The 12,416-nt window shown below is 39.5% G+C and overlaps 1 protein-coding gene across 4 annotated transcripts in view; it reads left to right on the top strand.

Moving 5' to 3' along the window:
- CNTLN (centlein) overlaps positions 1–12,416 on the top strand; it is a 370,048-nt gene that overhangs the window by 306,734 nt on the left and 50,898 nt on the right. For all 4 annotated transcript variants that reach the window (XM_019555081.1, XM_019555079.1, XM_019555082.1 and 1 more), the window contains one exon: positions 11,322–11,513. In XM_019555081.1, coding sequence (XP_019410626.1) covers positions 11,322–11,513 — 192 coding nt within the window. The remainder of the gene's footprint in view (positions 1–11,321; positions 11,514–12,416) is intronic.

Here is a 12,416-nt window from a genome sequence, read left to right as displayed (position 1 = left end):
GGGGGGGGAGGTGCCTGCAGGTGGAATTAGACAACTGGCATCCACAGGAGAGATCATGGGGAGTGGGGGCAGGCAACATCCATGGAAGGGATTGGAGAGGCTAGCAGGGTCTGCCTGGGGGATTAGGTTATTGGGGAGTGCAAGTAGTGTCTTTGGTGGGGACTGAGGGGGAAGGCAACATCCATGGGGGGATTGGGGATGCAGGTGGGATCTCGGGGGGGTTGGGAGGGCACTCTGTGTCTGGGGGCGGAAATCAAGATCAAGGGGGTAAGTGGAATCTATGGAAGGATTTAAGGGGCTAGCAGGATCCACGGGAGGGATTGGGGGAACCAGCAGGGCAGACAGCATCTATTGGGGAGGGGGGAATTAGAGAATCAGGGAGCAAGCAAAACCTGTGGGAAGACTCAGGGGGCTAGCAGGGTCTATGAGGAGATTGGCGACAGAAGAAGACAGAGATCAAGACCTGAAGGATCACCTCAGGGTATTGCCTCCTATTTATATTGTACCAACCAAGTCGTGGCAGGCAAGAAAAGCAAGCTTAATCTCCTAGCAGACCGGGTGATCTGAGGTTGAGGTCCATCCTGTCACTGCCTGTAGGTAAATGAACTCACGGCAGTAGCAGTAAGCCCTACAATACCTACAGTCATCACACCTTCCCAAACATCTTTATGCACCTGGAATCATACTTTGCTTTCCACGTTGTTCCAAGAGTAAATAGACAACACACTGCCTCCATATGAGGATATAACCACAATTCTGCCTTTAACTGACTACATAGACTGCATCATATGTTCAAACTCAAATATAGGATCAGAACTGATTGCCCAAATGAGTCATAACATTGATGATAATCATGATAAAGGGAAAGAACGTTACATTTTATACATTGGCACAGAAAATATGGCATTTCTCATTATGGTTTCTTCCCAGATATTTAGTATGTAATACACAGAATCCTTTACTCTAAACTGTTCATTTATGGCTGTAATTTTAGCAAGGGTTCCAGTGATAACATAAATCACAGGATCGAAGATAAGACTGTGGGGGTTCATATTACAAGAAGCCAGGGATGAATTACCGCCTCAATTTATATGCAGCACATTTTAGAGGTAAGTTTGTAATGCAGTCCATTATTTTGAAAAATTATATCCCCTTTCATCTTTTGTCAACCTCTTCAGTTCTCTCAAATAATTCTAGAAATATTTATCAGATTTCTCTATAGAAAATCAACACAGGTGTAAATAATAGAATAAGTTAATAATTATAAAGTGGCAGTTTTCTCTAACTTTACCAAAATGCATTTTTTTTTATTTTTAAATGTACCCACTGCTCTATACATAGTTATAGCTACGTTCTCCAACAAGAACAGGAACATCTATTGCTGTTAAATTTGCTACCTGAGTCAGTGCTTAAAAAGTAGTTTGTGTGTGTCCAATTAAAAAGAAAACAAGACTTTGAAACTATTATTTGCATTTGTCTGGGTATCGTGTTACAAGTTTGCAGTAACATACAGATGAGAGAACTCAATAAATGTTTGATTTATTATACAGATAACCTTAAATGATGCTTTACAGATACCCTGAGCCATACTCAAGAATACCTTGTACACCCATGATTTTCCCCACAACCCTCCTTTTACATAAAAAAATCAACCAAGCCAAAAAATGAATACCTTTTGTGCTTGGGTTTTTTCCTGTAAACTGTTGGAAATTGTCATTTGCAGGTCACAACACTTTTACTGATAAAAACATAAAATTAGGAAATTTTATTTTTAAATCCTTGTTCCCTTTTTAAATTACCTGGAGTGGTAATAATGGAGCTAATTGCTTTTAAGTCTTTGCTTTGTAGACAAAAAAAGTAGCAGCTTCTGTCTGCCTTTTGGGATGATTGCTTTTGGAAATACAGATGCAATAAGTCTGAAAGTTGTTACCACTTCTAGAAGAGTTGGTTTTTATTGTACATATATGGAACATTTCTCAAACCAACAGAAACTCTAAAACCAGAGGGAAAGTTTAAATTGCACTTGCTGAATATGCATATATGCCTGCTCTCTGATCAAGAGAGCCCTGTTCTGTACTCCTGGGGTGTGTCCATGGACACAAGAGACATGCCGGGGATGAAAAAATGTTCCCTATGCTACATATTTGCAGTGTGGGCTCTAAATTTGATACCTGGAAATCCGGGTATCCAAAAAAACCTGCGGCAAAAAAAGTGGTGCAGGGCACAGTCTGCAGTGTGCCCTAAAGCATCTGACCAGAGCATCTCTATGGTGCCCCTGATGCCACAGTACTCTGCCTCAGCGTGTTGGGGCAAACAGGAGTAGGGCAAGACTGCAGCATGACCTGGTCCCAGGCACTGTTCCTGGTAAGTGTGTGGGGGGGTTGGGTGTGTGGGTGGGTGTATGGGATTTGTGTGGGGATTTGTGGGTGTGTGGTTTTGGGGGAGGGTACCACATGCCCCCCCCACCATTGTGGCACACAGGCCCCAGTGCTGGCAGCAGCAGCCAGCCAGCCAAGCCATGCCCGCTGCAGCACAGTCCCGTGGGGTGCAGTGCTGCCTAATCTGTGGACCTGATTGGTCTGGCCAAGCCTGCCCTGCTAGCTTGTCTTTGGACAGAACCAGGCTAGGTCCTGCCACTACCCATGCTAGTGAGGCAGGCCATGCCAGGGCAGGCCCCCGGGTCAGGTGGTATTGTAGCCCAGGGTCTGTGCACCACAGGAACTGAGAGGGGTGGGCATGTGCCAGCCCCGCAACAAACCCCACACTCACCCACACACCCCACAACCCCCCCACATCCTCCCACACCCACCTACACACCCCATATCCCACCACACCCCTACATCCCCCCATCCTCACACACCCACCACAAACCTCACATCTCTGCTATACCCACCCCACACCCTCCCACAACCCTTCCCACCCCCTCCTGCAAGCCCGACATCTCCCCACATCTCACACCCTGTCTGCCCAGCTGCCAGATAGGATGAGACCTACTGGCAGAAGCTGTGGCTGAAAGGCAGCTGTCCCCACATCCTGGTTAGTGAAGAGGTCAGGGGGAGCTCTGAATTTTCTATGATAAAAAAGCCAAAGGCAAACATCAAAACATATAGCTATTTAATATTAATTTTATTATGATGATAGAGTCACTGGTAGGCTTCCAAATTGATTTACAATTGTAAATATATCAATGAAACATTACCCAACTGATCTCTATCTCTCTCTAGGGGGGTGTGTGTGTGTGTGTGTGTGTGTGTGTGTGTGTAGTAGTAGTGTTTTGTTTTAATCATGGAAGAACAAGGATTTTGGTATTTTAAAGAGTGAATCTGGGATTTTTTTTAGTCAGAGAATTTGCAGTTTTTAAACAGGGAACACTAGAATTCCTGCTAGTGAGGCAAGTGGTAGGACACAGGCACAGAAACCTGCCCAGGGCTGGGAGCAGGAACCCAGCTGGAGGGCAAATGAGGTGGCTGATCTCCTGGCCATTTGAGGCCAAGAGCCATGGGGCTGCAGGGCCAAGAGGGCTGATACTGTCACAGGTGGCAGCAGCTCACAGCCAGGCAGCAGTCCCTGCTGCCACACTGCTGCAGTGGATAGAGGGTTCAGGGTCCACTCTAGGTAAGGGCTGCTGAAGCAGTCCATCGGGCACAGGGAGGGGTAGTGTCCCCATATGTCAACTGACCAGGCCTTAGAGAGCAAGTAGCCTGGTGCTGCCCAGTAGGGAGGAGAAAAAGTAGCCCTGTGAGGAAGTAAAGCAAGAGAGCTGCTTGCTCTTGAGAGCAAGTATCCCTGTGCTGCCCACCCGGAAGGAATTGGGGATTTGCCCCAAGTGGCACAACTTGCCTCACACCAAAATGCATGTTCAGGCACATGTGCTGAGGCATAAATCTCTAACACAAATTTGTGCTGTTGTTATTTGAGCAGCTGCAAGCACACATGCCTTTATGTGTGGACGTGCCCCTGTACTCCAAAAAGGAGCACAAAGTTAAGTTTCTCAGTGATATACATCCCAACTTCCTTGCAGAGGAGTGGCATTTTCCATTCAGTGAAGACACTATGAAATGTTGTATGAGAAAAAGAGGCTGTGCTCATCTTTTGCCATTGAAATTACACATTGCATGTGTTGTAATGCTGAAGGGGCTATGTCTGAGGTGGAATGAGTGCAGAGTTGTTTCAGAAAGCTACTGCCCACACAAGGGCAAAAACAGATTCTACCATCACTGCACCCTGCAATGAGATGGAGAAATAACATTCCTTTCCTCTGTTTACCCTCTCAGCAGGGGCAAGTGTGCAGATTCTACCATCAACTTCTATATGTGTGTCAAGGTATTTCTATCCTTAACTTTGTCATCCTCAGCTACACTGCTTTTAGCTACCTGTTTATCCAAAACTCAAAAAATACACTTGCTAGTGATGATTGGAAGCATTTCCAAAGCAGTTAAAGAAGCCCAGGGCATCAATTTCTGCATAATTTAAACGTTCCTTTTTTTTGAAAAAAATCAACACTTTAAAGTAATTTAGATCTTTATGGCTGCAAAACAACTGTGGCATATAAATCAAATATAAAATGCACTCTCTTCCTGAGTCAGCAGATAGCTCTACTGCCTTTGCCACTGCTGTACTAACCCTAACTGTAAAATTGCTATGAAGCAGGTCAACACCTTGTTGCTGCCTCTTGTAAAAGTAGCAGCAGAACCTTTTACTAAAGCTTCTTATACAGAAGTGAACCACAAAAAAAAAAAAAGAAGCTGGGAAATGATGTAGTAACAGAGGTCCTCTAACTGCCCTGAAGTCAGGGAATTCTTAATTAGGGAGCAGATTCAAAGCCTCTTCTCCCTCCTGATTATTAGAGAGGAAAGGAACCTAAAATTTATCAGAAACTTACTAACCCAAGTTGTATATATAAGGAGTCTTACAAGCAGCATCCAGGGACAATGTCCTGGCTGACTGACCACCCCTCTCCACTTTTCTTCTTTCTTGAATCTACCTCTTCCCAAGCTAATGGTAGATGCTAATACTTACGTTCTCTAGACTGAGATACTATTAAACTGTTAGTTTTTGGTTTGCTTGTTGTTTTTTTAAAACCTATATTACTAGTCCAGTATGACTGTTTGTAAGTTTATATGTTCAAACTGACATTCAACTAGTACAATACAACTGATTTTCATAGGTTGCCAGAAATGGGGCCATCTGCATTATGGAAAACAAAGAGATTTGGGAGGTCACAATTATGATTTGGTATCTTTTCTACAGGTTATCTCCAGTTAAAACCTTTCTTATGGATTTGGGTCTGACATAAGCCATGGCCAGCATGACTAAGCAAGTAAAACTTGCAACCTCAGAAGATGGATCCATTGAATATTTTTGCATGTAGATGACAAGAGAGGGATTATACAGTGGATACAGTATGGGAAAGTGAATATGTGATAGCAGAACCAAAAAAGGATTGGGAAGCATTGCCAGGGGAAGGGGAGAAAGACAACAAGCCAAGGCAAACAAAAGGAAAAGCAGAAGACATGGTCAGATTTTAAAAAGATGTGCTAGCTTTAAAAACTTCCACTCAAAGTAATGCCAACCCAGATTTGGGATCAAGGGGAATTGTAGTGCAAAATGATTCACTCTACTAGGCAGAATGAACCACTCTCTTGGCAGAATGGCTAGTTGTAAGGCTGAATGTTTACCATCTTTTCATCTATTTTGTTTCCTTATTGCCAGTGGTGAGGCTTTTTTTTCCCTTTAAAAATACACACATTTTTTAAAATACAATACTGTGTGCTTTGGAAATAAAAATACATGGGAGATTATTTTAGTAAAATCAAAAGAAAGCTATATAAACATTCTTTAAAATAATGTATTCATTTCCATTTCTCTGTATTTTATGTGAGCTATACAGAAAACAGATGGAAGCATTATTAATTTTTTCCCCTAATGAGTTTTAGTGCAGCTTATTTGTGTGTGTTATCTGAAACATATGAATACTTAGTATTGCTGCTGTTAAATTTGTAATGAGTTGTAGGGATTGTGAAATTCCCTGACTGGCTCTCACACAAGTAGTTTATTTTCAGTGCTTAGATGTGTTAAGATTAAGCAGGGGGATATGGCAAATGCTATCACTGACCCAAGATAAAAAGTTATAATTTTCAGCTCTTGGAAGTTGCCCTTCTCCCTAATATTTGGTACAAATTAGAGAAATAATGCCTCAGGATTCTGCTGTTTTTCCAAAATGCAAAAAATCATGCAGTAGAAATATGGCTCTGATTCACAAAAAGAGCATGCATACAATACTGTGGTCACCATACCTCAGTCTGGATAGAGGTGTAGATATTGTGGCCCCAAGTTTGCAGGTAAAATGGGAACCCTGGCTTGTGTGCACAAGTGCCTAAAGTGCATGTAAATATTGCTATTTGAATGCGTGGATCTATGTAGGTATCTCACCAGTCATGCAAAACCCTGATTTGCACTACAGTTACATTTTCACTTATGAATGTCTGTTACAACATGCGCTTACTATCTGAGAATGTAAGTGCATATTATAACTGAGACTCTGAGCATCACTGAACTTTTCTTGAAAGTTTTGTTGCCTTGAATTAATTTCACAAAAGTAAAAAAGAAGGGTCATGCCCCCACCCAGCTCCTACATGCCCCAGGGAGCCACGTGACTGGAGCAAATAGAGCATGCAAACAGGTGTGCTCTGGGCCCAGCATGGGAGTTAATACAGGAGGGTGAGCAGGAGGGGCACAAAGCTCTAGATGGCCAGCCTGAAGAGAAGGGTTGGCACAGCAGTAGCCCTGACTACTACCTGTGTGCGATGGTTGTGTTGCACTGCACACCGAAGATCTCCCCCCCGCCCCCACCCCGCAGTACCACTGAGGCCTCTATTCAGATGGAGCCCATGGCTCCAGCCTCCACCAAGACAAAGCCCTTGGCTCTCAGCTGTGGGGACTTCCTGGCTCAAATGCATGCAACTGGGGACAAGTAGCAGTGGCACAGGGTGTGCTGCTAATACTTTTCCCTGGAGAAACAAAAGTCTGTGTTCATTTGGATGTGGCATTACTGGGTGGCCTGACCAGTGGACTACTTAAGTAGTAAAGTTAGGCATGTGATTAAGGCTCCGATCTGGTATTGGAATCTACATGGATGAAGGGCATCTCAGTGCAGTGTTTTACAGAACTGGACTCTTGGATACACCAACTGTAGTTACATGATGGGGACATAACTTAAAATCAAAGCAAAGGTCTATGAATTCCTGCTAGTCAAAATCAACAACTCTGGTACAGATATCTTGACCAGGCCACTATCCTGAAAGATTGTATTGTTTAGTAATGCTCCATAAGACCTGAAAATACTATCTATAGTTTGTGTTATTTCAATATTCCTCTCATTTCCCTTAATTTATAAAATAATTCTTGTTTGACTATACAATCCTTACTCAAACTAGTCTCCTTTTTATAGATTTCTGTGAGTACAGCATGGAATATTGAGCCCAATTTATATTAGGCTCTTAACTTTTTTCAGTAGTTGAGCATTGCTTCAGGCTTTGTTTTAGTCTTGAATTGTTTGAGGGAATAGTATTTTCTAAGGAATAGATCACGTGGATCTTAAAATGCAAGAATTCTACAGTTTTTTCCAACTCAGTAAAGAAACATTTTTACCTTCTAACACTCAAATACCAAGGGTTTTTTAATTGCACGTTGCTTGATGTGTTTGAGTTTCTACTGAAAATGTTTTGATGTAATAACAAATCCATATAACAAAAATTCAGGTAAAACACCTGCTCTTTCGAAGTATTTGGAACAAGATTACCGCTTGTATTCAACTTGTTTAAAGGTACTGTCGAGCATGCAAATAATTGAAAAGGGTTGTGTTTATTAATCATCATAACAATAGTTGCCAATCACTGAAGTATTTTTTGTATATACAGAAGAGCTATTCTGTAATCATCAGTGTACAAGATGCTTCAGAGAACGTCTGAACTGAAGCTATATTACCAGAGAGACTGCCAATTGGACAAATATTTTTTCTTTAATAAAATACCTTCGAAGAGAGCTTTATCTGCATCCTTGAGCCTATAGCTGTATTCCTCTGCTGGGATGTAATTTAAACGTTTCATGAGAGATTGGCATTTTCAGTGTGTTAAACAGCCTTAAAAACTGCTTTGTTAATTGCAAACCATATTTAGTATGACATAATAATGTAGCACACCTCAAGTGTCATGCCTGTCTTTACTATGCACATTGGAGCTGTGTTCATCTATACTAGACAACTGCACTTCAAGGAAAGATTTTTTTTTTCTTGATAGGCAATTAGCAGTAATTAGGAAGATTCACCTCAATAAGATGTCAACATCAGGTTGTTTAAAAAAGTTGAATGTCAGTGGCTTAAAAAGAGGGGGGTGTTATCCTTGACACACAGATATGGCATGTGAAACATGAAAAGTTAATTTAACTTTTCTGCTTATTATTCATGCACAATATTATTTTGTCATTCAGATACTACACTGACAGAGTGCAAGGGGTGTTAAAATAGTGCTTCTAGAATAAAAAGAGGATTAATCTACCATTGGCCAATTAGCCAAAGGGTACTTAATGGTCTCTAAAGGCTACTGAAGTCTAACAACTAGCTAAAGCACTGGTAAAAAGTCCTCTATATTACCTTCATTTACTTGACATTTTGTGAAACAACACGTAGGCTGCTGATAACTGCATTTGTCTGAAAATAGTTTATAAATGAGTGATCTGGTGGTACTTGCTAAACATTCAGAAAAGTTGCTATTAGATAAATGACTAATAACTTCTACACTTTAGAACGTTTGGGAGTTCTTTCACGGTTTCTGGTCCAGCTTAGAAATGGAACATCACATTGTCAGAGTTTTTATTTCGTTTTCATGTCTGAAGTACCAGATTTTCAAGGACATATAGGGGTTGTATGAGGAACACTTTTTGGGGGACTTGGAAGCTTAGATGCTTGTATTTCTCTTGTCTCTAAAAATTATACATGATCATATGCTAAGGATAGAGTACAATTACTTTTACTTTCTGACATATGTATATATTGTTTTCATATTTTTAGGTGGTGAGATTTCATTTTACTTCATTTTAGCTGTATTTTTTAATTCCCTGTCAATAGAGAGAGATTGATTCTATTCACAAGAGAGAAAAGTAGTTTTAAGAGTAGAAATACTAACTGTAGAATTCTTGCCTGAGCAACTAGAAAGTTGGCAACATTTCACATTTTTATGAATACTTGCAAATAGAAACACTGAGCAATGACATTTTGCATATGGAAGTGTTGCTTTTGCTAGATATATTAACCCAACATTTGTGGTTACTCCACACTACTTCTGTACATTTTTTAAGTATCCTTTGCTTTTGAGTCTTTCCCCTACATTGTGTTCATTTGAAGAAGTGAGAGATTAGAATAGTTTTACAAGATTAAAATCCATCCAATCGAAAGATACATCAGTATCATTGTTCTTCTGTTTAATAATGAAATTAAAGCAAACTTGGAAAGACATGGAATTATTAACCCTTTTATCCAAATGCTAGTAACATGTATGCAGTCATATATACCATAGCCATGATCTGTGGAATTTCCCCAGAGTATCTAAGCCATGATATTAGTATTTAGTTTGAATAGTAGAAAGTATTATGTTGTATCCATAAATAATTTTTAATATCACTGAAAATTTTCAAGCTTCCCTATGCTGTCTGCAATGGACACAAAAATGTCTGTGAAAGTGAGTTCTTTACCCTGATTGTATTTTCTTTCATAAACTCTCAGATGATTTAAATATGTGTGTCGACATGCATGCATTTGTTTATATTTTAAGAATTACTGAGTTTTGCAAAAAACTTCTGAACAATATAAAATTCTGCTTTTATCTAAATATTGGCCTCTCTTGAAATGTTACCAATATATTCTGTTTACTTTTACTAATTTCTTTTATCTGACATCATGTAATTAGCTATACATTTAGCCATTTTAAAGCCATAGTGTCTCTTCTGGTTTCTAATTGGGATTCTTCACAGAAGAAGATTTTTCCCCTCTCTGAGAGATTTCAATACCATTTTGTCTAATTGTTCCTTATGTTAAACTACCATATTATAAACTTCTTTGAAATAATAAAATAGTACTGTAGTTACCCTCTTAAGGAGCCAGAGAGTTGTCAGGCCATTAACGCCTGGTGGCTTTCTGCTGACTACAGACTGGTGAAAGATGTGCACTGGCATAATGATTATTTCAGCTACCTTTTTGCAAAATAATGTTCACTGCATATTCTTTACAATAGGAGTATTAAAGCAAATATTTTATTTTTAATATGACGTCTTTAAGGACCGTTTTCATATACTGCTTCACTGATTAAATGGCCTTTGTCAGTTGTCAGTCAAGTGCAATAAGAATTAGATAGTTTGTTTGCATGTTATTTATTTGAATTAAATCCCTAACAAGCCTCGTCTGCTAATTGGACTTAACATTTATGTTGCTAAATGAGAAGCATTTTGGCTGCAGTGTAGGGTGGTAAGACCTACCCAGTGGAATAAACAACTAACATCTGTTATCCTGTCCTGCTCCAGCTTGGCTTTTACCAGTTAAGTACATCAGCCCTAGAATCAAGGTTATGGAATATGTGGTTCTCTGGCTATGGTGCATATATGTGAAAGAGAAGGAATTACACAACATGAGTAAAGACCAGCCAACCAGAAGTTATTTAGTGCAGCTGGTTCATTTTGCTTTAACCTCTACAAGCCCTACAAATATCAAAACAAAAGCCAAGAAAAGGATGTATGTTTTACAGCAGTTGTCAACAGAGCATTCATGTAAGCTTGCAGTGGTCACCATTAAAACAGAACTGACATTTAACCACCATTAACTGCACAGTGGTATCTGAGATACCATGGTATTTTCTGATACTTAGTGCAGGAAATAAGTGTAGAATCAGAGACAGCCCAGGAAAACATCTTTTTTAACAGTTACCACTATTCTACTGCTATTCTTTTACAGCTCCCTATAATAAGGGTTTTTTTGCCTGCCATGGGACAATTCTCAACAGGCAATCAAACTTTTAAGGTTTCATGAGTGCCTTTTTAAAAGTTCAAGCCTTTTTATGTTCGGTTATTTCTCTTTACCACCAGATTTGATTCCCTCCCCTTGAGTCCTCTCAACAAATTATTTCAATCAACCAATATGTAATGTAGAATACAGACAATGTACAGGTGTATTGTTTCTTTTCTAATTCTAACCCATAGACGTATGTATCTTGTTATGACCGATCAGAGACACTTCTTGAATGTAACTGATTTTTGTTACTTGGACTTGGAAACAGACATTAACCTCTGATCTGGCCAAGTTGCAACAAGAGAGAGAAGATTTAAAAGGAAAATTAGAGCATGTGTCCCAAGCTACGAAGGTAAAGGAAGATCCATCTCCTGTGACTTCTAATGAGACTGAAGCCACACCAGCAACTCCTTTAAAGAACACAGATTTAGAGATGAAGCAGCTACACTGTAAACTAAAGGTGAGAGAACAGATGTGATCGATCTACTAGAATAACTTCACTTTTTTTGTATTTCCAAAGCTGTCACAGAGATATGAAAAGATATATTTTATATTGTTTATCCAATAACTAGCAGCGTAGGGTGCCAGGTAATATTTGTTCTTAAGTGGTAAATATATAATCTAAAACAAATGAGTTAAACTTGAAGTTAAATACTTTTTACAGGCTGATGTGGCCAGATGAAAAAACTATGGACTACAATCAATGGCAAATCATCTTGTTAAGAGTACTGTAGAGCTATATGATGATTCCAAGCTTCCTGTGAGAAGGCATTGAGCAGTAGTGACTTGTGATTAGCATTAAGATAGAGATGCACTGATTTCATCACTCATGTTACTCTTTTTGTTTTGTATCATCATGATGAAAGTATGAATGCCAACTATTCCAAAGTTACCATTTTTCATGTAGAAACGATGAAATCTTTAGACCAAAATCAGTATCATCTGTTCATATGGGGACTGTATGTTATTGAATAGAAATAGCTGACAACAAAGTATGTAAGCCCAATATCAGGTATTAAATCAGTTTTCAATACTTCATACTAAAGATGAGTTAAATGTTTTAATGTTAAAAAAAAGTTTTGACAACCCAATGATTAGTAGAATCTGTATTTAAATTGTAAGGTTTTTTTTGGCACAAGAAACTATTAAGAATTCAGTTTTGGAATTGTTACTGCTGAAGCAGTTGGTAAAAAATTAAGCTCCCAGCAATTGTTTCCGACAGAAGTTGATGATAGGTACATGTTTGATGCAATCCTTTTCTATTTGTAAATTTAAATTTCAGTGAGCAAAGCAGGAACGGCAGTGTCTTAGCTTATAATTCCAAGCATTGCTCAGGTAGTGCTCTGCCAAAAAAACCTCTCAG

The sequence above is a fragment of the Crocodylus porosus genome, unplaced genomic scaffold (genome assembly GCF_001723895.1).
Source record: "Crocodylus porosus isolate Cpor-Errol unplaced genomic scaffold, CroPor_comp1, whole genome shotgun sequence".
Classification (NCBI taxonomy): Eukaryota; Metazoa; Chordata; order Crocodylia; family Crocodylidae; genus Crocodylus; species Crocodylus porosus.
This window is presented reverse-complemented; position numbering and strand designations above follow the sequence as displayed.